The 25,394-nt window shown below is 37.8% G+C and overlaps 1 protein-coding gene and 1 pseudogene across 6 annotated transcripts in view; one reads left to right on the top strand and one right to left on the bottom strand.

Annotated features, from left to right (window-relative positions):
- Positions 1–25,394, bottom strand: part of HERC2 (HECT and RLD domain containing E3 ubiquitin protein ligase 2) — a 234,547-nt gene that overhangs the window by 65,943 nt on the left and 143,210 nt on the right. For all 5 annotated transcript variants that reach the window (XM_082840688.1, XM_082840690.1, XM_082840692.1 and 2 more), the window contains 10 exons: positions 17,784–17,959; positions 14,501–14,612; positions 13,108–13,189; positions 12,858–13,001; positions 11,339–11,429; positions 10,856–11,033; positions 10,587–10,668; positions 10,335–10,506; positions 7,141–7,285; positions 6,259–6,484 (listed from right to left, as the gene is read on the bottom strand). In XM_082840688.1, the coding sequence (XP_082696814.1) occupies positions 6,259–6,484; positions 7,141–7,285; positions 10,335–10,506; positions 10,587–10,668; positions 10,856–11,033; positions 11,339–11,429; positions 12,858–13,001; positions 13,108–13,189; positions 14,501–14,612; positions 17,784–17,959 (1,408 nt within the window). The remainder of the gene's footprint in view (positions 1–6,258; positions 6,485–7,140; positions 7,286–10,334; positions 10,507–10,586; positions 10,669–10,855; positions 11,034–11,338; positions 11,430–12,857; positions 13,002–13,107; positions 13,190–14,500; positions 14,613–17,783; positions 17,960–25,394) is intronic.
- Positions 1,564–2,583, top strand: LOC309963250 (NADH dehydrogenase [ubiquinone] 1 alpha subcomplex subunit 5-like; annotated as a pseudogene). Its single transcript has one exon. The product of its transcript is annotated as an NADH dehydrogenase [ubiquinone] 1 alpha subcomplex subunit 5-like (transcript).

The following is a 25,394-nucleotide window of genomic DNA, read 5'->3' as shown; positions in this document are numbered from 1 at the left end:
AAAGCATGATACATAACTGTATGATCTTAATTACATAAAAATGGATGCTTAGTTGTTTAAATATACAAACGAGACCTAGAAGGACACATCAAATGTTAAACTGCTTGTGATGATAGATGACTTTGTTTTTTGCTTCTTGTGTTCTTTGGTTTCCTATTATGCACATGTTAACTTTTAAGAAATAAATGTTATTTTGAAAACCTTAAATAAAAAAAGATGTTATGTACAGAAGAACAAAGATAAGAATGACAGCAAATTCTCAATGAAAACAATGTCAACCAAAAATTTTATACCCAGCTAAAATATATTGCAAACATAAAAAGCTGAAAGGAGGAACCCCAGACCTGAGCTACAAGACATAAAAAGTAAGTCCTTGGGCTTCCCTGGTGGCGCAGTGGTTGAGAGTCCGCCTGCCGATACAGGGGACACGGGTTCGTGTCCCAGTCTGGGAAGATCCCACATGCCATGGAGCGGCTGGGCCCGTGGGCCATGGCCACTGAGCCCGCACGTCCAGAGCCTGTGCTCCGCAACAGGAGAGGCCACAACAGTGAGAGGCCCGCGTACCACCAAAAAAAAAAAAAAAAAAAAAAAAAAAGTAAGTCCTTTAAGCAGAAGGAAAATCGTGCCAGATGGAAATATGGATCTCCACAAAGAATGAAGAACACCAGAATGTATCACTGATTCACTTTGTTATAAAGCAGAAACTAACACACCATTGTAAAGCAATTATACCCCAATAAAGATGTTTAAAAAAAAAAAAAAAGAACACCAGAAATGGTAATTACATGAGTAAATATAGAGATATTCTTTTCTTTTTAATTCATTTAAATAGATAACCTAATGTTTAAAGAAAATTAATTTTAAAAACTGTCACATTTACAACATACAAAGAAATGTATAACAACGACAGCACAAAGGCTAGGAGGGAAGAAATAGAGGTATACTGTTGTATAATTCGTATACTATACATGAAAGTGTAGAATCACCTGAAGGTAGACTATGATAAATTAAAGGTGTATAATATATATCCTAAAGCAATCACTAAAATAACATAATAAGTTAGAGCTCAAAGAAAACAAAGAGAAAATAAAATCATAAAGAACAATTAATTCAAAGAAAGGCAAAAAAAAGAGAAGAAAAAGAACAATGAACAGCTAGGACTAACAGAAAACAAATAGCAGGATACTGACTGAAAACAGATACATTAATAATCACATTAACTGTAAGTGAAATGAACACCCCAATTAAAGACTGTCAGAGAAAAAATTAAAAAGCTAAATACAACTATATGTTTCGTACAAGGAAGTGTCTTTTAGTAGGTTAAAAGTAAAAGAATGGAAAAGATATACCATAGTTTGCTGTGGTATATGGAGTACCATAGTTTAAGTACTATATAGCATTGGTCAAAAGAAAGCTAGAGTCACTATATTCATATCAGACAAATTTGACTTTAAAGCAAGAATTTCAAAGCAAAAGGATAAAGAGGGTAATCTGTCATAATGATAGCAGAGTCAATTAATCAAGGAGAGAAAAGTAAATGTCCACATTAGAAAAGTAGGAAGATACTAAGCTTCTTAGAAGAAAAGAATAAAGGTAGAGCAGAGATCAGTGAAATAGAGAACAGAAAAACAATGAAGAAAAATCAAGGAAACCATAAGCTTGTTCTTTGAAAAAACTTAATAAAACTGATAAACCTCTAGGAAAGAGAAGGTACAATTACCAATATAAGGAATGAGTAATGACATCACTACAGAGTCTACAAATGTTAAAAGAAAAATAAGCAAATATTGAGACCAACTTTATGCCAATAAGTTCGACTTCCATCAAAGACACAAATCTTACTAGGAAAAAAAAAAAAACAGATAACACTGAATCTATTAAAGGAATTAAATTTGTGGTTAAAAAACATAAAGAAACTGCACAAAGAACTCTAGGCCCAGCTGGCTTTACTGGTGAATTCTACTGAAAGAATACCAATTCTACACAAAATAAAAAGGAAAACTGAAAAGAAGGGAACACTTACCACTTCATTCTATGAGACCAGACAGAGATACTAATAGAAAAGTACAAACCAATATCCATCATGAACAAAGAGGTAACAGTTCTTAACCTTTTTTTTTTGGCAACTTGAATACAACAAGGTACAAAAAAAATAATCCACAGGTCAAAAACAAAGCTGAAAAGAAATTTTTAAAATACATAAAACTGGGCTGTCATGGCAGGCATGCTGAAGAAGACCACTGGCCTTGTGGGACTGTGGGTATGTAAGAGTCCACACAAGAGGCTAAAAATATTGTATACAAAGATTCTTTATGTTCTTGGACAAATCCTTAAAAATGTACCATATAAAAGGTATATAACAGATTACAAATGAGAAGCTGCGTATGGTTAAAGTGGAGCCAGATGTTAAAAAATTAGATGAGCAACTTCAGGGTGGCCAACTAGGAGAGGTGATTCTTTAGGCTGAAAATGAACTAAGTCTGGTGAGAAAAATGGTGGAATGGAAACCATGGGAGTCTTCAGTGGAAGAGCCTCCTGCCAACCAATGGAAATGGCTAATATAAACATCATTAAATGACTTGTGTTTTCATGGGAAACTGACATAATTAAATATTCTGTTATATTAAAAATGTTTCCATATTCATCTTATAATCAAGAAAACTGATATAAAACATATTGAGAAGACTTGTTAAAATTGATGATTATGGTAATAGGGACTTGTGAATCAATTCTTGATTAGCAGAGCATTCATTCAAATTATTTCCAAGATGATATTTTTTAAAAAAACAAACAGGTTGTGGGAAGATTTGAAAGTTAATTGGAAAAATTCCTATAGATTTTCAACACAGGGACCATATTTGAAAGGTGAAGTATTTTTAGTAGTATCTTCAACACAGCATTTAATTTTTTTCATTCTGAAAAAACATAAAAGGTACTTAATTATTATTTAAACAAATTTATAGGTCACTGTTTGAAGTGAAGTAGTAAGAAAAAACCCATCAAATTAGAATTTGTTGTATACTTGAGAAAACTGATTCGGTATTTGAAGATTTGAGAAAACTGATTTGGTATTTGAAAGATTTTTATTTATAGTGGTAGTTGGAAAAATTTTCCTTTTGTCTCATTTAAGGAAGTTAGCTTTCTGGCCCTTTGCCTTTAGTTTTCTAGATCAACCAAAGTACATCAGGATAGAGAATTTCTGTAAAACAAGAGACACTAAGAGTTCCTAAAGTTTATCCAACATATAGATAGGCTTATATTCAAAACATCTCGCTGTATGGTTATAACTTCAAAGTGGAATCACTAAGTGGTTTTCACTAATTTCCAATATGACTGCAGCCTGGGTATCAAACAGAAGATAAATGCTGTTCAAAGAATGAAGCAGTTTGGCAAGTTTAAGGTTAAACAAAAATAAAATTACTTTTCATATGTCCTTAAAATACATATATATAACTGAATGAAAATGAAAATACAACATATCAAAATTTGAGAGATGTAGCTAAAGCAGTGCTGAGAGGCAAATTTATAGTACTAAAAGTTTACAACAGACAAGAGGAAAAGTCTCAAATCAATGATCTAAGCTCTCACCTCAAGAAACTAGAAAAAGAATAGAAAATAAACGTAAAGCAAGCATCAAGATGAGAACAGAAACCAATAAAACTGAAAACCGATAAAAAACAGAAAATCAAAGAAATGAAAAGTAGCAAAACCAGGTGGGGTTTATTCAAGGTATGGAAGACTGACTCAAAAACCTTAATAGGAATATTCATAGCAGGTTTTACTTCTAATAACCCCAAACTGAAATAATCCAAATGTCCTTAAAAAGATCAACTGTATTTCTACACACTAGCAAGGATCAACTCGAATATTTCTAGATAATAGCAAAGAACAAAAGAAATTATTAAAACACCATTAACAACAGATGAACAATATGAAATATTTAGGGATAAATATGACAGAAGATATACAAGACCTGTACACTGAAACTACAGATTATTGCTGAGAAATGTTAAAGATCTAAACAAATGGAGAGAAATACTACATTCAAGGGTTGGAAGATTCAATACTGTGAAGCAAGTCCCAAAATGATCTACAGTCAGTGCAATCAAATTTCCAAGTAGGCTATTTTATAAAAATTGACAAGCTGATTCTAAAAGTTATATGGAGGGGCTTCCCTGGTGGCACAGTGGTTAAGAATCTGCCTGCCAATGCAGGGGACACAGGTTCAAGCCCTGGTCCGGGAGGATCCCACATGCCATGGAGCAACTAAGCCCATGCACCACAGCTACTGAGCCTGTGCTCTAGAGCCCACGAGCCACAACTACTGAGCCCACGTGCCACAACTACTGAAGCCTGCGCACCTGGAGCCCATGCCCTGCAGCAGGAGGGGCCACCGCAATGAGAGGCCCAAGCACTGCAACGAAGAGTAGCTCCCCCTCGCCACAACTAGAGAAAGCCCACGTGCAGCAACGAAGACCTAATTCAGCCAAAAATAAATAAAATTTTAAAAATAAAAAAAATAAAAGTTATATGGAAATGCAAAGGGTCTAGAATACCCAAAACACACTTGAAAAAGAATAAAGCTAAAGGATTACCAAAGCTTGAATTCATTCTTTTGTAAAGCTACAGTAATCAAGACAATGTGGTATTTGCATCAAAATACAAAAATAAATCAACTAAACAGAACTGAGAATCCAGAAATAGATCCACACATACATAAACAACTGATTTTTGATACAAGTGCAAATTCTTTCAATCAAGAAAGGATATTTCTTTTTGACAAATGCAATTGAAACAACTGGATATCCATATATCAAATATAAATAAATAAATAAATTTATTTCAATCCATACCTCACACCATATATGAAATTTAACTCAAGATCAAGCATACACCTAAATAACTAAAACTACAGAACTTTTATAAGAAAACACAGGAAAAGAATCTTTATGATCTTTATGATCTTGAGTCAGGCAAAGGCTGTTTAAATACAACATTCAAAAGATAAAAATGGATAAACTGGACTCATCAAAATTAGAAATTTTTTGCTCTTTAAACTTCACCTAAGAGAATGAAGAGACAAGCTACATTGGGAGAAAATATGTGCAAATCATATATCTGATGAAAGACTTGTACCCAGAATACATAAAAAGTGTTCAAAACTCAATAATAAGAAAACAAACAACCTAGGTTTAAATACAGGCAAAAGAATAGACACTTAAAACATATTTGGGTGGTAAATAAGCAAGATGCTCAACATCATTAGTCATTAGGGAAAAGCAAAGCAAAACCGCAATGAGATAACCACTACACATCTACAAGAATGGCTAAAATTAAAGACTGACCACACCAGGTACAGACACAAATATGGAGGAGCTAGAGCTTTAGAACAAACACTTTGCAAACAGTTTGCAGTTCTTAAGAAGATAAACCTACATCTACCAAGAATTCCTCTCCTAGGTATTACCCTAGAGAGAAATGCAAGCGTATGTCCATATAAAGACCTGTACACAAAGGTTCACAGCAATTTTATCTGTATAGCCAGAATTTGGAAACAACCCAAAAGTCCATCAACAGGCAAATGAATAAACCAACTGCAGTATACCCATAAATAAAATGCTACTCAACAATAAAAAAGAATGAAATACTGATACATGCAATGTGGATGAATCTCAAAATAATTATGGTGAGTGAAAAAAGTGAGATTACGAAAAAAGTACATGCTGTATGACTTAATTTATATAAAACTCTGAAGGGCAAACTGATCTATAGTGACAGAAAGCAAGTCAGTGGTGTGCAGGCAGGGTGGGTCTACGAAGGGCACACGGGAACTCCAGGGTGGTGCATGGGCTCATCCATTACCTCACCTGTGATGATGCTCTCCCAGGCATGCACAGATCAAAGCTGAAAAGGTGTGTCGCTTACTCTATGGTGATCACACCTAAACAGAGTTATTGAAAATACCAAGTGCCTATACATGTCAGGTGGTTATTGTAAAGTCTCCCCTGTTTGCACATGTGCACAGCACTGCCAGACCTGACCTGACCACAGTACAGGAATCAGCCTTGCACCCCCTTCTCAAGTTTTCCTTCCAGCATAAATCACAGCACAGTGCACCACGATGATTCTGTGGCTGTGGTTCAGAATGCAGTTAGCCCGGTGCCACAACCCCTAATCTGGTAGCGACACCACACATTCTATCGACGGCATTGCTATAGCATACAGAGGGGTCTCAAATAAAACACAAATCTGTGTTACCTAAATAGGAAGCACCTAAAGGGTCTCTTGCGGTCTGGAAGAGGACGGGCTCGTGGACAGAGGGTGTTGCCACGTCGACGGTTGTCCATGCCACACTGTGCGAAGACCCGCAAGCCACTCGCGTGATCTTCTGGCCTTCTAAGCCTTGCACAAGTGTGGGCTTTCTATTAACCGTGGTCGTGCCATTGCCCTGCTGGCCGTGGTCATTGTCACCCCAAGCATATACCTGTTAAGGGGGAAAAAACGGAATTTTTCAACATTTCAGAACATTTGCTCTAAATTTACTTCAAAATTCTCGCCAATGACTACAGATGGGTATTTACTTGATATCAACCCAATGAATTCATCTATTTTATTCTGTTACAGGAAGCAGGGAAGTTCTCCTCTTCAACTAAATATAGTAACTTATTTTTTCCTTTATTTTGCAAAGAAAAATGATCAAAAAAATATGCTCACTTTTCAAGGAATTTACTTCTTGGCTTTACAGAATTAGAAAGTATAATTCATTTTTAATTCATTTGATTAAAGTACAGTGTGCTGATTTATTGTCATAAGTCAATGTCAAAGTATATCATCTATGAGCTTGTCACGGGATGGCCTCTCATGGCGGAAGAACAAGTAACACTTGTCAAAGGTAACTTTATTTCTGAAATGAAGTACATATATCTCCCCATCAGGCATTAGAGTGGGAAACCCCATGGCTTTATAGCCTGCATCAGTCAGCAGCTCTTTCCTGGGTACGCTCACCCATGCTGACAGTTAGGCAGATATACACAGGAACACAAAGGACAAAGCCCACCCTCCTGGTGCCCCAGTACTGGGACTCATGTCGTTTCATCATGTTACACTACAGACAAAAGGACCTGTCACAGGCTCGCTTACCTGCCCCGCGTCAGTGACCGCCAGGCAGTGCAGGGCCCCGACGGCCACATGCACAATTTTCTTCCCTCTCAGCCCTTCCACCACCTGCGGTTTCCGCACATGCACATCAGAGCCGTGGCCCAGCCTGAAGTAGTCCCCCTTCCCCCTGCAAGAGGTCAAGAGCGAGCATTTTTAATACATGATTATGGTGCTGGCAATGCCCCACAGGAAAACACTCACTGTCACAGCGCTAGAGGCAGCTCAATGATAACATCATACACAGTGCCCAAGGTCTTTGAAATTACTGTTATTATCATATTGTTCTAAAATAATATACCATTAATTCAAATTAATTCATTAATTCTGCTAGCAAGATCCTTCATGTGTGTTTTACATTTAAGTTACTGAGGTAGGTTTCATCTAAAGAGATTGAAAACATGGCACACAACCTCAAATGGCTCTTAAAAGACCTCTCTGCTATAATTCTTCCTCAGCTGCCTTTGGGTCATGATACTCAGGCTTAGGCCATCACACTGCCTGGCCGTGGTCAGCTGGATATTCCATTCCTTTCTGATTCAGTAAAATAATCTTTCACTAGAAACAAACATGAACTTTTTCAGGGATCAAATAAATCAGAAATCTGTTTTCCACGCATTTGATCACTAGGCTTCTTGCACGGCAAAGCAGCAGAAGAAACCCTATACATACACCTCACCTAAACAAGAAAGGCAAAACTGAAACCATTTCCACTAAGATCAGGAACAAGACAAGGTTGCCCATTCTCACCACTATTATTGAACATACTTTTGGAAGTTTTAACCACAGCAATCAGAGAAGAAAAAGAAATAAAAGGAATCCAAATCGGAAAAGAAGACAGAAAGCTGTCACTGTTTGCAGATGACATGATACTACACATAGAGAATCCTAAAGATGCTACCAGAAAACTACTAGAGCTAATCAATGAATTTGGTAAAGCAGCAGGATACAAAATTAATGCGCAGAAATCTCTTGCATCTCTATACACTAATGATGAAATATCTGAAAGTGAAATTAAGAAAACATTCCCATTTACCACTGCAACAAAAAGAATAAAATACCTAGGAATAAACCTACCTAAGGAGACAAAAGACCTGTATGCAGAAAATTATAAGAGGCTGATGAAAGAAATTAAAGATGATACAAATAGGTGGAGAGATATGCCATATTCTTGGATTGGAAGAATCAACATTGTGAAAATGACTCTACTACCCAAAGCAATCTACAGATTCAATGCAATCCCTATCAAACTACCACTGGCATTTTTCACAGAACCAGAACAAAAAATTTCACAATTTGTATGGAAACACAAAAGACGCCGAATAGCCAAAGCAATCTTGAGAACGAAAAACGGAGCTGGAGGAATCAGGCTCCTGGACTTCAGGCTATACTACAAAGCTACAGTAATCAAGACAGTATGGTACCAGCACAAAAACAGAAATACAAATCAATGGAACAGGATAGAAAGCTCAGAGATAAACCCACGCACATATGGTCACCTTATCTTTGAAAAAGGAGGCAAGAATATACAATGGAGAAAAGACAGCCTCTTCAATAAGTGGTGCTGGGAAAACTGGACAGCTACAGGTAAAGAATGAAATTAGAACACTCCCTAACACCATACACAAAAATAAGCTCAAAATGGATTAAAGACCTAAATGTAAGGCCAGACACTATCAAACTCTTAGAGGAAACCATAAGCAGAACACTCTAGGGCATATATCACAGCAAGATCCTTTTTGACCCACCTCTTAGAAAAATGGAAATAAAAACAAAAATAAACAAATGGGACCTAATGAAACTTCAAAGCTTTTGCACAGCAAAGGAAACCATAAGCAAGACCAAAAGACAACCCTCAGAAGGGGAGAAAATATTTGCAAATGAAGCGACTGACAAAGGATTAATCTCCAAAATTTACAAGCAGCTCATGCGCTCAATATCAAAAAAACAAACAATCCAATCCAAAAATGGGCAGAAGACCTAAATAGACATTTCTCCAAAGAAGATATACAGATTGCCAACAAACACATGAAAGAATGCTCAACATCATTAATCATTAGAGAAATGCAAATCAAAACTACAGTGTGATATCCTCTCACACCAGTCAGAACGGCCATCATCAAAAAACCTACAAACAATAAATGCTGGAGGGTGTGGAGAAAAAGGAACCCTCTTGCACTGTTGGTGGGCATGTAAATTGGTACAGCCACTATGGAGAACAGTATGGAGGTTCCTTAAAAAGATAAAAATAGAACTACCATAGGACCCAACAATCCCACTACTGGGCATATACCCTGAGAAAACCGTAATTCAAAAAGGGACATGTACCACAATGTTCATTGCAGCTCTATTTACTATAGCCAGGTCATGGAAGCAACCTAAGTGTCCATTGACAGATGAATGGATAAAGAAGATGTGGCACATATATACAATGGAATATTACTCAGCCATAAAAAGAAACGAAATTGAGTTATTTGTAGTGAGGTGGATGGACCTAGAGTCTGTCATACAGAGTGAAGTAAGTCAGAAAGAGAAAGACAAATACCGTGTGCTAACACATATATATGGAATCTAAAAAAAAAAAAAAAAATGGTCATGAAGAACCTAGGGGCAAGATGGGAATAAAGACGCAGACCTACTAGAGAATGGAACTGAGGATATGGGGACGGGGAAGCGTAAGCTGGGACAAAGTGAGAGAGTGGCATGGACATATATACACTACCAAATGTAAAATAGCTAGTGGGAAGCAGCCGCATAACACAGGGGGATCAGCTCGGTGCTTTGTGACCAGCTAGAAGGGTGGGATAGGGAGGGTTGGAGGGAGGGAGACGCAAGAGGGAAGAGATATGGGGATATATGTATATGTATAACTGATTCACTTTGTTATAAAGCAGAAACTAACACACCATAGTAAAGCAATTCTACTCCAATAAAAACGTTAAAAATAAATAAGTAAACAAACAAAAAAAAACAAGACAGACAAGTTTGGGCTAAAATTTCTCCAGTGTTCTTTTCTAAACAGCCCAGTTATAATGGGAAATTTCTTATAATATTGTCATTAATCCCAACTCAAAATAAATTAAAAAACAAAGATGCCTGAACGAGTAAGAAAATAAAGGTTTCCCCCTCCCTAAAAGGCCCCAAACAGACACACTGACAGATGACAGGCGTTTACGTACCATGTCCACACCACTCCCGACTTGGTGAGGGCCAGGGAGAACTGTGCTCCACACTCGATCTGACACACCCCCTGTCCATTTAGTCTCTCAATGTTCTGGGGAATGTTACAGCCTTCGCTTCCTCCCCGGCCCAATTTTCCAAAGTCACCATCACCCCAGGAAAATACCAAACCTAGGTTTAAAAATATATACTTTAGGCCAGTGTCTCACAATGTTCCTCCCCCAGCAACGTGGAGTCAGGACAGGACTCACCTTCATCAGTCAGAGCCAGGGTCTGTGCATCTCTACTTCCACACGCCACCTGGATTACTCTGTGACCAAGAAGGACTTTCACCTACTCAATCACAAATTTAAAAACAGAATCAAGCACAGGCACTAAGAAAGCAAGGGGGATTTTTCCCCACAGACTGAAAGCCAATACTGGTCATGTCTTTATGAACTGTCCTAGACTGGGAGCTTATCTTCTCTGGAAATCAGCAGGTGGTAAACTTTCTGCAAGCAACAAAAATGTGTATAATCACCATTTTGGGCTTCAGCTGTGTTGTGTTATCCCCATGTCCCAAGCGGCCGTACTCTCCGAGGCCCCAGGTGTACAGTTCACCACTGGACGTGAGGGCTGCACTGTGCGAGCTCCCACAGGCAATATCCCGGATTCGCTTGGTTTTCAGGGCCTCTATCAGCCGTGGCTTGTCACAGTTCCTAAAGCAAGATTAAATAATATTCCCTATAATCAATCCAGCCTTTTTAAAGAAGAAAGAAAAGGACATCAACACTGAGCCACTTTTAGTCAAAACAACATCTTCAGATTAAGTTAACTATCAAACCTTAAAACAGAACGTGTGAGGCCAAACCACATTCATAGACAATTTTTAAATATATTTTTAAGTTCCGTTTTCATAAATAACCCATCCTACTCAATTTTCTACAAAAAACTATCAAAAAGCATTCACTATTATTAACAGTAACAGTTTCTTATTAGCAAGTAATGAAGAAAATATTCTTACATTCTACTGAAGTGTCCAAGTTTGCCATCATCACCTTCACCCCAGGAAAACACTTTCCCATCAACAGTTAAAGCTGTAGCGTGCCGTCCACCTGCAACATTCACACAGAGAGAGGCTGCCAAAGTTGGTTTACAAAAGTTAACAGCACAACTACCTATTTTTCCTGGCATGCAGTAGGTGTGAATATGTGTTGAATAATTGAGTAAATAAGATGAACATTTCAGGGTGACAGATATATAAAATAAGTGAACATTTATTAAACTACAAAGTTTAAGTCCTACAAAGAATTTTACTCACAAAGAAGCAGCAAAATGATATTTATTAATGGGGTTGCTGCTATGTTAAATATATAAAGGGTCAAAATTCAGATGGAAAAATAAGTACATTTGTGATTAGACAAATTATCAAATGCAGTGGCAATTAGGCTTTTGTGAAATGTACCTAAACAATGGAATTATTTAAGCAAAAGTATCATCAATTGCAATGAAGGCACTATGCTCATTCCCAAAACAATCAGTTCATGCTTTTTCCCCAGTATGACTCACTCTCCTAGTCCATCCACCCCGGCTCAGGACTGAAGAGCATTTCCTCTCTGTCACTTGTGTCCACCAGTTCCTAGGCTCCTAATACCCATTAGCACCCTATCCCTTGCCAACAGAGCCCACATGATCCAGGGCAATGTGCTCAGCTAAAAACCACGCTTCCCAGACTCCCTTGCCCACAGAGGATGGTGACAGAGGTGCGACAGAAGTGAGTGAGGCTTCCAGAAAAGCTCTTTGGAGGAGCAGAGTGGGCCTGAGGAAAAGGCCTATCTTATACGTTCACCTGCGGCTGCAACGGGGGTGGACAGCAAGCTAGTGCACCTCACAGGTACTGAGGCTGCTACGCTGGCCCTGGACCCCACCTCCAGGTTTCTACAGAGAATGGTAAAATGCTATCTTGCTCAAGCCACTACCGTTTGGATTTTCTGTTTTAAGGGGTTAAATCTAACCCTATCCAGTATAGACACGAACTCAGTTTGTATCTAATTCAGTTCATTTCCTCAGAGCACAGGGCTTTGAAATGATACTCAAAGTTTCCTGAATTGAAGCAGTGTAATTTTTTTTTTAAATGGTTCTTTCTTATCACTGGAATTTACAGATACTGGGAATCTGATGAAAGTTACAGGCTCTTTCCCCAGAAAAGTAACACATATTTAAGCACAGAACGTGATGACTGCAGAGATGCTATGAACCTGAGACCACAAGCTCCAAGATTAAAAGCCCCCTCCTTTGGTGAGGTATGCCCCACATGCCTGGAATGCCAGCAACCACTGGCCTCCAAGAAGCCTCGTGTAGCAACAATAATTAAACTCTAGACCACCTGGAGTTTTACATTAACCAACTTTTATTCCTAATAGTTAAGTAAAATTTGAAAAAGAATGCAAAGACACTTTAGGGGAAATTGTTTACGGCCCCAGTTAATTACAGAGCACGAACAACAGGCTTATCTGTGCACCAGTGCAAAGCCTGGCTCTTACCTGAGTGAACGGCCACCTTCTTGACCACGTAACTGCTGAGAGCTGTGATCTGTCGAGGAATGGGCACAGTCCCACTGGAGAGGCCCAGCCCCAGCCGGCCATTCGTGGCTTCTCCACAGGCATACACTTTCCCTTCCACTGTCACTGCAAGGAACAGGAGTGAGGAAAGGACTCACTTTTCACAATGCAACAACTATGTTTTCAGTCCTAAGCATCATATAAAACTTTTTAAATATTAGAATAATCATACCTGCAAACAAACTTTTAGAACCACCAGCCACCTGTACTACATTTAAAGCAGACAGTGTCTCAGAGAATGAAGGAACTTTTATCTAAAACAAGAATTTTTTTTAAAGGAAAGGAGAAAAGAGAGAATGTTATTTACACTTTTAAAATTACAAGTAATCTTACTAGATGGTACATAGAATTACTGTTAATTTACATGGTTATATTAACCAAAGTTCTTGTCTCTTAGATATACACAAGTATTTTAAGGATGAAATGATATACTGAGATTGACTTTAAAATGAATAGGGGTGAGGCTGTGTAGAAAATAAAGACAAAAATGTGACCACCTGCAACTGTTGAAGCTGGTACAGGGACAAGAGGACTCAGGTCCCTATTCTTTCTACCTGGGTACATCTGAACATATCCATAGTAAAAGGCAAAAAATAAAATACACATAATGTAAAGATATAAACAAACATTTGGTAAATTACATTTTATTTCAGGTCATGTCCTGCTCATTCTTGTTAATTCTAAGAAATTATACACTTAAATTTCCCGTTAGAGATGGGTGTGATTTAATTTAAAATTATCAAAGCCCCTGTCTAAGAAGCCCTTTATGATTCCTATGTGTCAGAAAGTATCAAATAGTCACTACTACTGTGGAAGAAGGATGTTCATCCCAACCGTGAAGCGCCAACCTATCTTTCATGTGCAAACCCCAAAAAGGGCCATGCCCTCGGGACCCCCTAGACAGCCCCTGTCACAGCTGAGGCTCCCAGAGCTTCTGGGCCTCACATATCTCCAAATGCAGGGCAGGGGCCTCAAAAACAGATGTAACTCGAGGCTGCTGAATTGCATAAGATTATTTTCATTGTACTAGAACCACAAGACTTAAATAAATGAGTTCTAACTTTCCTTTTCAGCTTCTCGGCAATGCAGATAACAAGGGATCTTATGATGGGTGAAGTAAGTAGTGGAGATGCTCATCTGAAAAGAAACTGTTTCCAGACACTAAAATTTGGAGGAATCTCTTCCTCAGTTAAGAGCCACACTGAATTCAACTCTAGTTCAAATGCATCAATTGTTGTACCTACTCTTTAAAATATAATTAATACTCTACAATTTTTACCTCTGTGCTTGTTAAATCTTTTCAAAAGTGTATGTTCTAGTTTACAAAACAGCAATAATGCAACTATATCTAAAGTGCACTATTTTCCAAGGACAGAGGCTTCTCAGAAACTAAATTTGATAATGTCTGTGAGTTCATGTCAAGAATTACTTAAGAAAAGTCAACTTTAAAAACAACATATAAAAGGAAAGACCATTATAAAAACTTCAAGAAGCATGGCTGTTGCTGGGTCTGTCTGGGCCTGAGCAGCACGGGGTGGCGAGGGCACTGGGTATCGGGCAGGTACCTTGGAGCCCTTCAGCCCTCCCAGCTGGTCCTTGTCATTCAGGCCCCACACAAACACTTTGGTTCTTATCGTAGCCGCCGATTCCAGACCTGCAGCCTTCTTTCTAATAAGGCTAATCAAAGGAAAAATAAAACAGAAATAGAGGTCAGAGTGAAAACATTTTTTAAATAAAAAGGAAAACAACCTCAAGCACACAGTTTGCTGGTTACTATCAGAAACTCTTAAAGTTTTGTTTTAATTCAACACTACACAGGAGTTAAGTGTTCCAGAGGGTCAAAATTTCTAGATACCAGTATGCTATCTTTCAATACTAGAATTTAACCTTAGCTTTTTATTCTGGTGGAGATCTTCCCAAGGGACACTGTGCAGTTCTCTTTCTTCTTGTATACCAAGTTGAACGTGACAGCTTTTACTGCTTTTACAGCAATTACCGCCCATCACCTTAACGCACAGCTACTGCAGATGTAACTGGAGAGAATGTTGGTTAATGGCGCCAAGAATCACCACCGGGACTGGCATTGTGGCCATGTCCCTAAACCTCAAACCCCGTTTGGTCATATTTTCCCCCCAAAGAAATAATAAAATGCATGTAGCCACATGACCTCTGATGTACTCAAACACAAACACATGTCCCGAGGCAAAATGCAAATTTCTTCCTTTACACCCTCTGCCCACTGTGCTGGCCAGCTGCGTTGGAGGAGGAGGTCCAAATCTCCATTCTGCCAGGGGAGGCCTCACCAGCCCCCGGAGGCTCCTGAAGCACAGGCCATCTCATTCATCCCATCTCCTGACCTGCCCTCGATGGGTTACAAGTTTGATCAACAAAGTCCACACATTCTTCAAAATAAAATAAAAATTAAATTGAAAAAAAATTTAAATGACAAAATCACAGCAACCGATGTCCATGCATTAAGTGTTAACTATACTGCTAACACTTGAGAAAAATGGCTATTGTTACTTCCAATTTGTTGTACATCAGAAATAAATTAGATAGAATCAATTAAAGAAAAAAGTCCATCAATTCTTGAACACGATAAGAACACGAAGTACATGGAACAATGTTAGATTTGCTTGGTTGTCAGTTTTATGCCAGGTGGTAAGAAAACTGTTGCTTCTGTGTTTGAGGTTTTAGCTTTTTGCTTTTGTTCTATTTTTATAAGCTACAATAGACAACTGAAGACTCCAGAGATTAGCTTACAGATAGGTAAGATTTTTTAACATGTTACATACTAATGAATATTTACTTTCAGGGATCAAAATTTTATGGTTTGGGGATAAAAGGGTAGGAAAACTCTCATCCCATACCAGGCAAAGGAGAGCAAGTATATGTACATTCTATTTGAAACACCCTGTAACACAGTGTTACTCAAAAGTATGTAAGGGATTCCACCAGTGTTGAGACATGTAAGGACTGGTACCATGTAAGCATCAGCAGGGGGAACAAATGCCAGCGGGTGGTCAGTGAGGGCACACCCTAGTTGGGGGCTTGCCCTGTGGGAGACTGCTTGGACCATTCATTAGTTATTAGCTCATTAATGATATTTGAAAGGGAAAAAAAATTACATTCAAATATCTAGAATTTCTTTTGTGAATGTATCCAGCTGTGTAAAAATTTCACCTGTGAGTAAAGCTCAAACTTTTGTGGTTATTTCACATATATAGTACATGTACTAATTATATTTGCCCAATTCATTTTAGTAGCTACCGAATAAGAAAATGTGACTCTAGAATCCTTTCACTTAAAAATCCCAATGATTTATTTAAGTGAAATGTCATTTTCCTCACTTAATTAAATTAATGCATGTAGACACAAACAGTTTGAACTGTAACATATAGTATAACATATATTCTAGATAAGGTAGTGTTATAAGACTATTTTCTCTTCAACTTCTTTGCAAAGCTTCCGAAATGAAACAAGACAGGATCCAAGCCCAAGATCCCTAGAATGACCTGATTTATCACCACAGTGGCCACCTCTTCATGATTAAGAGTATGTGCTTAATAGCAGTGCAGAGCCAAGCTCCTTTGTTTCAAAAGGACAGACTGCTCATGTCACACACTAGAAAGCACTCAGTGCTAAGGGCAGTGATCAGCAGAGCTCAGCTGGCACTGTTACCTGCCTCTAGTGAACATCTGCAAGGGCCCAGCTACACCAGCAATACAAGAGAAACACCTATCGACTTGGCAATTTCACTTTTAGCAATTTATTTGTGAAAAGACAACTTATCTGAGGACAGTAATTGCCTGCACTGTTTGCTGCTGGGACGTAAACAGAGCTCAGAACAGACACTGCACATGAGCCCTCCATACAGGTCTTGGAATAAAAAGCAAATGTGCACAGACCTGGCAAACACCTTTCTTCACCCTTGGTATATGATGTTCCCCTGCCAACACCCCTTACTGCCCACTTTGCTTTGATGGGGGGAGTTTTTCCTTGTTCTCCTGACAGCCCAATGCTCCTTTGTAGTCGCTCAAAGCACCAGGCCCTTCTCCTTCGTGCACTTCCCACAGCCATGAGGCCACTCTAATGTGTGTGAGTTTGTCTTGTTTTATTTAGCATGTTCACTACAGCATTCACAGGACAGAGAACAGGGTTTAGCCCCCAGTAGGTGTTCAATAAATATATGGTGGATGAATAAATACAGTAATAGTCATCACTACAGGGCTCATACAAAATAAGGAACTGAGTAAATGAGAACTTAATCATGAGATGAAATATTGTACAAAATAAAATTATACAACAGAAGACTAATGATACAGATATTCTAAAGATGGATGTTACTCATGGTTGCACAATAATGTAAATTTACTTAATGTCACTGAACTATACACTTAACTGGTTAAGATGGTAAATTTATGTATATTTTATTGTAATAAAAATTTTTTAATTTAAAAGTTATTAATAAAATTCTTAACAAAAAAGGCTGTAAAATACATACCATACCACACTATCTCCAAAGGAAAACACAATTAGGGACAGATAAAAAAGAAAACTACAAGAATATATACCAAAATATTAACAGTAATATTTCAGGTAGAAAAATTAACATTTTTATTTTCCCTTTTAAGTGAATTTTTCTAAATACAATGTGTTTCCACATTAAATTTTTCCTAAAATTAAATTAAATCATATTTTTGAATATGATTTGAACATTAACTAATACTTAACAAATAGTCCTATGGGCACTAAACTATCCTCATTATGAGACACACTCCAATTAAACACTGGCTTTTGAAAGTGAGAGTTTGGGCATGAGTACCACCAACAGCAAACAGCTCTCACCTCCCACTGTTGCCTTTTTCGTCCTCTTCCTCCTCATTATCTGAAGCTAAGAAAGGAACTGCAGCCAAATCTTCCTCCTCCGCACGTATCCGTCCCAGCAGGATGAGACCATGGATTTTACAATCAATTCCTGAGCTCCTGCACTGCTTTATTGCAATTTCAATATACCTGTGATACTAGATACAAACACAGTAAGCTACAGAGTTTTCAGAATCAAACACATTAGATACTTTAACTGGAGAGAAGGACATATGAGACGTGGAATGTGTGGAAAGTTAGAGCCCCTTTACTTAAGTTCTGGAAATACTAGGCAGGGTTGAGGCAGGCACATTTGAGTGGGGTTTGCTTTCAAAAGAAGTCGTTAATTCACCAAGGATGTTCATCCAAGGCATGGGACTCACAGTAATTTTCTTACTAAAATGAAATAGTATGATAGCCTTACTGAATGACTCCAAAACTTTTCTGTCTTAAAGCTTTCTTAAACCAAGATAATTAAGAAAGAGATTAGGTGTCAGGTAGTCACAAAGGCTTCATAATTTTTAAAACATAATAAAAATACTTGATTACATACAAATTAGAGAAAACAATACAGAGTCCCATAACCCCATCACCTAGTTCAACAATTATCAATGGATGACTGATTTTGTTCATATATGGATTATCATAAGAAAATTCCAGGCAGCATGTTGTTTTAAAACTTTAGTATGTATCACTGAAATACAGGCATTTAAAAAATATATCCACAGTACTATTATGATAGCTAAATCAATAATCTTGTATCATCTAAATGCTACCAGTGATCAAATTTTCTAATCATCTCATAAACATCTTTCTATTTTCGGCTTATCCAATCAGAATCCAAACAGGATGCAACCTCCCTCTGTTACACCTTTGCCATTCATTTTTTAAAGTTGGCTCCCTGTCCCACAGAATGCCCCACCCCCCGTACTTGACATTCAGAGTATTCCTCTATTCCTGTATATCATGTGAACAAACACTGAAACAGCAGGAAGCACACACATCACCAATGACTTCTTGTTGCCTCAATGGGCCCTAATCAAACCTCAAGATCTACCTATGATGTCACAGGAAGCACAGGTTGAGTGAAAAAGGCAAATAGAGAAATGAAAAATTCTACAAGAAAAAGAGACCCTGTTTCTTTCCTTAGCAAGGAAAAACCAAGACAGTGAAAAATTTTAATGAAGTGCAAAGTGCATACACTGCCTGAATCACGATTCAGAGTAACCAACTACAAATGAACATTTATTGGATAATTGGGAAAATTTAAACATTGACTGGATATTTTATGATATTAAAGAAAAACTTTTCGGTGTGATGGCATTGTGGTTACATTTTTAAAGTCCTTGTTAGAAATGAATAATTAAAGTACTCACTACTGAAATAAGGCCATGTCTGGAGCTTGCCTTAACACCTCAAAAAAAAAAGGGCGGGGGGGCAGGGGGGACACATGGACGGAGTTAGTGAAACACGACTGGCAAAAATGTTGATAATCATTGAAACTAGGTGATAGGTTCATGGAGGATTCAGTATACTTACTATTTACAGTTATGTTAGAAAATTCCTGTCACAAACCATTTTGATAGGAAAAGCAATGCTAGAAGAAAGAGTCCAGTAGCTTTACAGGAATGGTAATATTCTAGTTCTTAAGTTGGCTGGAGGGATGGAGAGTGGGCCTTGAATTTTCTGAATACTCACAATGCTTCATATTTCTCATATACGTGAAATACACTATTCTGCGCTTCTCAAATATTACGTAATAAATTGTTCTGAACTGAAAATTTATTAAAATCAATACACCTTTCATGAATACCTATCTCAGTTACTGAATAAATTTCTGTGGTTACTGATTTACTTAAAATACAAAAAAAAAGAATTCAGTAGCATAATTAAGATAACAGACAAGCTACATTCCATTACCCAGCAATAAGTTAATAAAATGCACTAAAATGCAATATTATCTTTTCTCAGAAAAACTCAATAATATCTTCAATTTTCATCATTTGCCACTTTATTAATTTATTACCATCATTGGTATTAACTGTTAATTTATTACATGGCATTCCATAAAACAGTTTAATGACATTCAAGAATGAATGGTGTTCCAAAATTTTATTTATCAAAGACGGGAAGAAAATAAATAGAACAAAAACCTTCTGGTGTACCCAAGGGCCAAAGCATCAACTCTTAGACCTGGGGAAAGTGTTGGTATGGTCCCATAGTCTCTAGATACAAGTTACCAACCTTCCACCTTGAAAAACTTAACCTATCACTGGCTGTGTATCAGTTTCTTTAACGTAACACACTGGGATCACATGGAACTTGCCTGCCTTTATGTGGGCAGAAAAAAATAATAAAGCAATGATTCTTACCCAAGGAGGCAAAAGACCTGTACTCAGAAAACTATAAGATACTGATGAAAGAAATCAAAGACGACACCAACAGATGGAGAGATATACCATGTTCTTAGATTGGAAGAATCAATATTGTGAAAATGACTATACTACCCAAAGCAATCTACAGATCCAACACAATCCATTTCAAATTACCAAAGGCATTTTTCACAGAACTAGAACAAAAAAATTTACAGATTGTATGGAAACACAAAAGACCCTGAATAGCCAAAGCAATCTTGCAAAAGAAAAACAAAGCTGGAGGAACCAGGATCCCTGACTTCAGACTATACTACAAATCTACAGTAATCAAAACAGTATGGTACTGGCACAAAAACAGAAATACAGATCAATGGAACAGGATAGAAAACCCAGAGATAAACCCACACACCGATGGTCACCTAATCTATGACAAAGGAGGCAAGACTCTACAATGGAGAAAAGACAGTGTCTTTAATAAGTGGTGCTGGGAAAACTCAACACGTACATATAAAAGAATGAAATTAGAACACTCCCTAACACCATACACAAAAATAAACTCAAAATGGATTAAAGACCTAAATGTAAGGCTGGATTATTATAACACTCTTAGAGGAAAACATAGGCAAAACAATCTTTGACATAAATCGCAGCAAGATCTTTTTTGATCCACCTCCTAGAGTAATGAAAATAAAAATAAAATGGACATATACACACTAACAAACGTAAGGTAGATAGCTAGTGGGAAGCAGCCGCATGGCACAGGGGTATCGGCTCGGTGCTTTGTGACCGCCTGGAGCAGTGGGCAAGGGAGGATGGGAGGGAGGGAGACACAAGAGGGAAGAGATATGGGAACATATGTATATGTATAACTGATTCACTTTGTTATAAAGCAGAAACTAACACACCATTGTAAAGCAATTATACCCCAATAAAGATGTTTAAAAAAAAATAAACAAATGGGACCTAATTAAACTCAAAAGGAAAGGAACAGCAAAGGAAACCATAAACAAAACAAAAAGACAACTGTCAGAATGGGAGAAAATATTTGCAAACAAAGCAACTAACAAAGGATTAATCTCCAAAATATACAAATAGCTCATGAAGCTCAATATCAAACAAACAAATAGCCCAATCAAAAAATGGGTGGAAGATCTAAAGAGACATTTCTCCAAAGAAGACAAACAGATAGATGGGCAACAGGCACATGAAAAGATGGTCAATATCACTAATTATTAGACAAATGCAAATCAAAAATACAATGAGGTATCACCTCAAACTGGTCAGAATATCCATCATCAAAAAATCTACAAACAGTAAATGCTACAGAAGGTGTAGGGCAAAGGGAACCCTCCTACACTGTTGGTGGGAATGTAAATTGGTGCAGCCACTATGGAGAACAATATGGAGGTTCCTTTAAAAGCTAAAAATAGAACTACCATATGGCCCAGCAATCCCACTCCTGGGCATATGTCCAGAGAAAACCATAATTTGAAAAGATACATGCACCCCTATCTTTACTGGAGCACTATTTACAATAGCCAGGACATGGAAGCAACATAAATGTCTGTCACAAGAGGAATGGATAAAGAAGATGTGGTACATATATACAATGGAATATAACTCAGCCATAAAAAAGAACAAAATAATGCCATTTGCAGCAAGATGGATGGACCTAGAGATGGTCATACCAAGTGAAGTAAGTCAGACACAGAAAGACAAACATCATATGATATCGCTTACATGTGGAATATAAAAAAAAAAGGGTACAAATGAACTTATTTACAAAACAGAAGTAGAGTCATGGATGTAGAAAACAAACTTATCGTTACCAAGGGATAACGGGGGGAGGGATAAATTGGGAGACTGGGACTGACATATACACACCGCTATATATAAAATAGGTAACTAATAAGAACCTGCTGTATAGCACAGGGAACTCTACTCAGTACTCTGTAATGGCCTATATGGGAAAAGAATCTAAAAAAAAGAGTGGATACATGTACATGTATAACTGATTCACTTTGCTGTACACCTGAAACTAACACACTGTAAGTCAACTATACACCAATAAAAATTTTTTTAAAGTAATAAAGCAATGATTGGCAAACTGCATTTAATAATTTAAAAATAAACTCACTTATGATAAACTTTAGATGAATAAAAAGTCAACTATTTGGTATCTTTATCCACTATCATACCAATTAAATAAGTTCTCATGAGATAATGTATAGGTAGTTAAAAAAACTGCTTTAACCTGCGTTACTTTAAATATATTTAATTTACTAAAATAGTGTTCACGTCTGTGTGGAAAGATTTACTGGAAGATTTATAAGGCAGTCTCACTGATCTGTAATATGTACTGTTTAAAAGAACCTTCACTGATTCTCTCAGACAGAATTTTCAGGAGATAAAATTAACTTGGATTCATTTTGAAATTTTCCTTATTACCAGATTAAAGGTATGAAAACAAAAAAGCAATTTCCAGTGTCACATGTATGGTCAGAAAGAACTATTGCAATAGTAACAGATATTTAACGTGAATAACACAATGCTAAATGCACAAAGCACCCTGACATGCTTGGCAATGACTTTTGCCAAGAGCTTTTACCCCTGCTTCTTACCAAAGATAGTGAGGAAGAAATTTGTTTTGTTTTCTTTTCAAGCTGATCTGATAAGCAACAAATTCAAGTTGTATACATGTCAAATTTTAAAATAAATACAATTATTTAATTAAGGGGGAAAATATGGGCTCAATGTTATTATAGAGATGGTCAAAAAAAGGCAACTCCATTGTCATTTGCAAACCATCAAAAAGGAACACTATGGGAGAATGGCCAAGATGGCAGAGTAGAAGGACACTAAGCTCACCTCTTCTCACAAGCACAATAAAATCACAACAATCTGCAGAACAACTATCGTTGAAAAAGACTGACACCTACTAGAAAAGATCCTCTACAGCTAAAGACATAAAGATGGACCACAGCAAGACTGGTAGGACAGGCAGGCTCATGATATAATTAAATCCCATACCCACCAGGGTTGGCAACTCACAAATTGGAGAATAATTATATTACAGAGGTTCTCCAACAGGAGTGAGAGTTCTGAGCCTCACATCACGCTCCCCAGCCTGGGGGTCTGGCACTGGGAAGAGGAACCCTGAGAGCATCTGCCTTTGAAGATCAGCGGGGGCTTGACTGGAGGAGCTCCAGAGGACTGGGGGAAATAGAGACTTCACTCATAAAGGGTGCATGCAAAATCTCACATGCACCAGGACCAAGAGCAAAAGCAGCAATTTGATAGGTATCTGGGCCAGATCTACCTGCTGGTCTTGGAAGGTCTCCTGGGGAGGCAGGGAGAGGCTGTGGCCCACACTGGGGGCATAGACACTAGTGGCAGATATATCAGGAGAATATTCATCTGCATGAGCTCTCCTGGAGGCTGACATTCTGGCACCAAGACCTGGCCCCACCCACCAGGCTCTAGGCTCCAATGCTGGAACGCCTCAGGATAAACAACAAACTAGGTGCGGAAACAGCCATCAGCAGACAGACTGCCTAAAGACTTCCTGAGCCCACAGCTGCCTCTATACATGGTCCTGCCCACCAGAGGACCAAGACCCAACTCCACCTACCAGGGGGCAGGCACCAGCCCCACCTGCCAGGAATCTCACTCACTCAACTATCTAGACCAGCCTCACTCACCAGAGGTCAGACACCAGAAGCAAGAAAATGACAGTCCTTCAGCCAACAGACCAAGTCTGCAAATGCAGGCCAGACCCTACCCTGGAACCAGCTGGCCCGTGGCCCTTCCCTGGATGATGAGAAGGAACTGCACTGCTGGGATGCATAGGACATCTCTTACAGAGGGCCACTTCTCCAAGGTTGAGAAGCAGAACCAACCTACCACATACATAAAAATACAAATAGCAATTTAAACAAAATGCAGCAACAGGATTATGTTTCAGACGAAGTAACAAGATAAAACGCCAGAAGAAAAACTAAGTGACGTCGAGGCAATCTACCCAAGAGTTCAGAGTAATGATGATAAAGATGATGAAAGAACTCAGAAGGAGAATAGATGCACAGAGCGAGAAATTAGAAGTTTTTAAATAAAGAATTAGAAAATATACAGAACCACCAAACAGAATTAAGGAATGCAATAACTGAACTGAAAAATATACTAGAAGGAATCAACAGTAGCCTAAATGAGGCAGAAGAATGGATTAGTGAGCTAGAAGACACAGTACTGGAAATCACTGCTACCAAATAGAAAAGAGAACAAAAAGAAATGAGGACAGTTTAAGAGACCAGTAGAATGACGACAAGCACATAAATATTCATATTATAGGGGTCCCAGAAGAAGAGAGAGAGAAAGGACTTGATAAAATATCTGAAGAGATAATAGCTGAAAACTTACCTAAGCTGGGAAAGGAAAAAGTCAACCAAGTCCAGGAAGCACAGAGAATCCCATATAGGATTAACCCACAGAGGAATACACAAGGACTATTGTCATAAAAATGAAAAAATTAAAAGATAAAGAGAGAATATTAAAAGTAACAAGGAAAAAGCAAAAGACAACATACAAGGGAATCCCATAAGGCTATCAGCTGATTTTTCAGCAAAACCTCTGCAGATCAGAAGGGAATGCACAATATAAAGTGATGAAAGAGAAGAACCTATAACCAAGAATATTCTACACTGCAAGGCTCTCACTGAGATTTGATGAAGAAAACAAAAGCTCTACAGACAAGTAAAAGCTAAAAGAATTCAGGAACATCAAACCAGCTTTACAGCAAATGCTAAAGGAACTCCTCTAGGTGGAAAAGAGAACAACACAACTAGAAACAAGAAAATTACAAAATGGAAAAGGCAAACATGCAGTAGGAAATCATTCACACACAAAGCTAGTAGGGAAGTTAAAAGACAAAAGGAGTAAAATCATCTGTACCCACAGTAAGGGTTTAAGGGATAGACAAAACAATTAGATGTAAAATATGAATTCAAAAGCAGTGACCATGAGGGGAGAAGAGTACAAATGCAGGGTATCTAAAATGCATTTGAAATTAAGAGATCAGCAACTTAAAACAAGCACATATTTAACTAGACTGCTATACAAAAACCTCATAGTAACCACAAAACAAAAACCTGTAATAGAAATACACACAAAAAAGAAAAAGGAATGTAAAATAACACTAAAGATATACATCAAATCAGAAGAG

The sequence above is a fragment of the Leucopleurus acutus genome, assembly GCF_964270905.1.
Source record: "Leucopleurus acutus genome assembly, chromosome: 6".
Classification (NCBI taxonomy): domain Eukaryota; kingdom Metazoa; phylum Chordata; class Mammalia; order Artiodactyla; family Delphinidae; genus Leucopleurus; species Leucopleurus acutus.
Note: the sequence above shows the minus strand (reverse complement) of the source record. Positions and strands in the feature narration are given on the sequence as shown.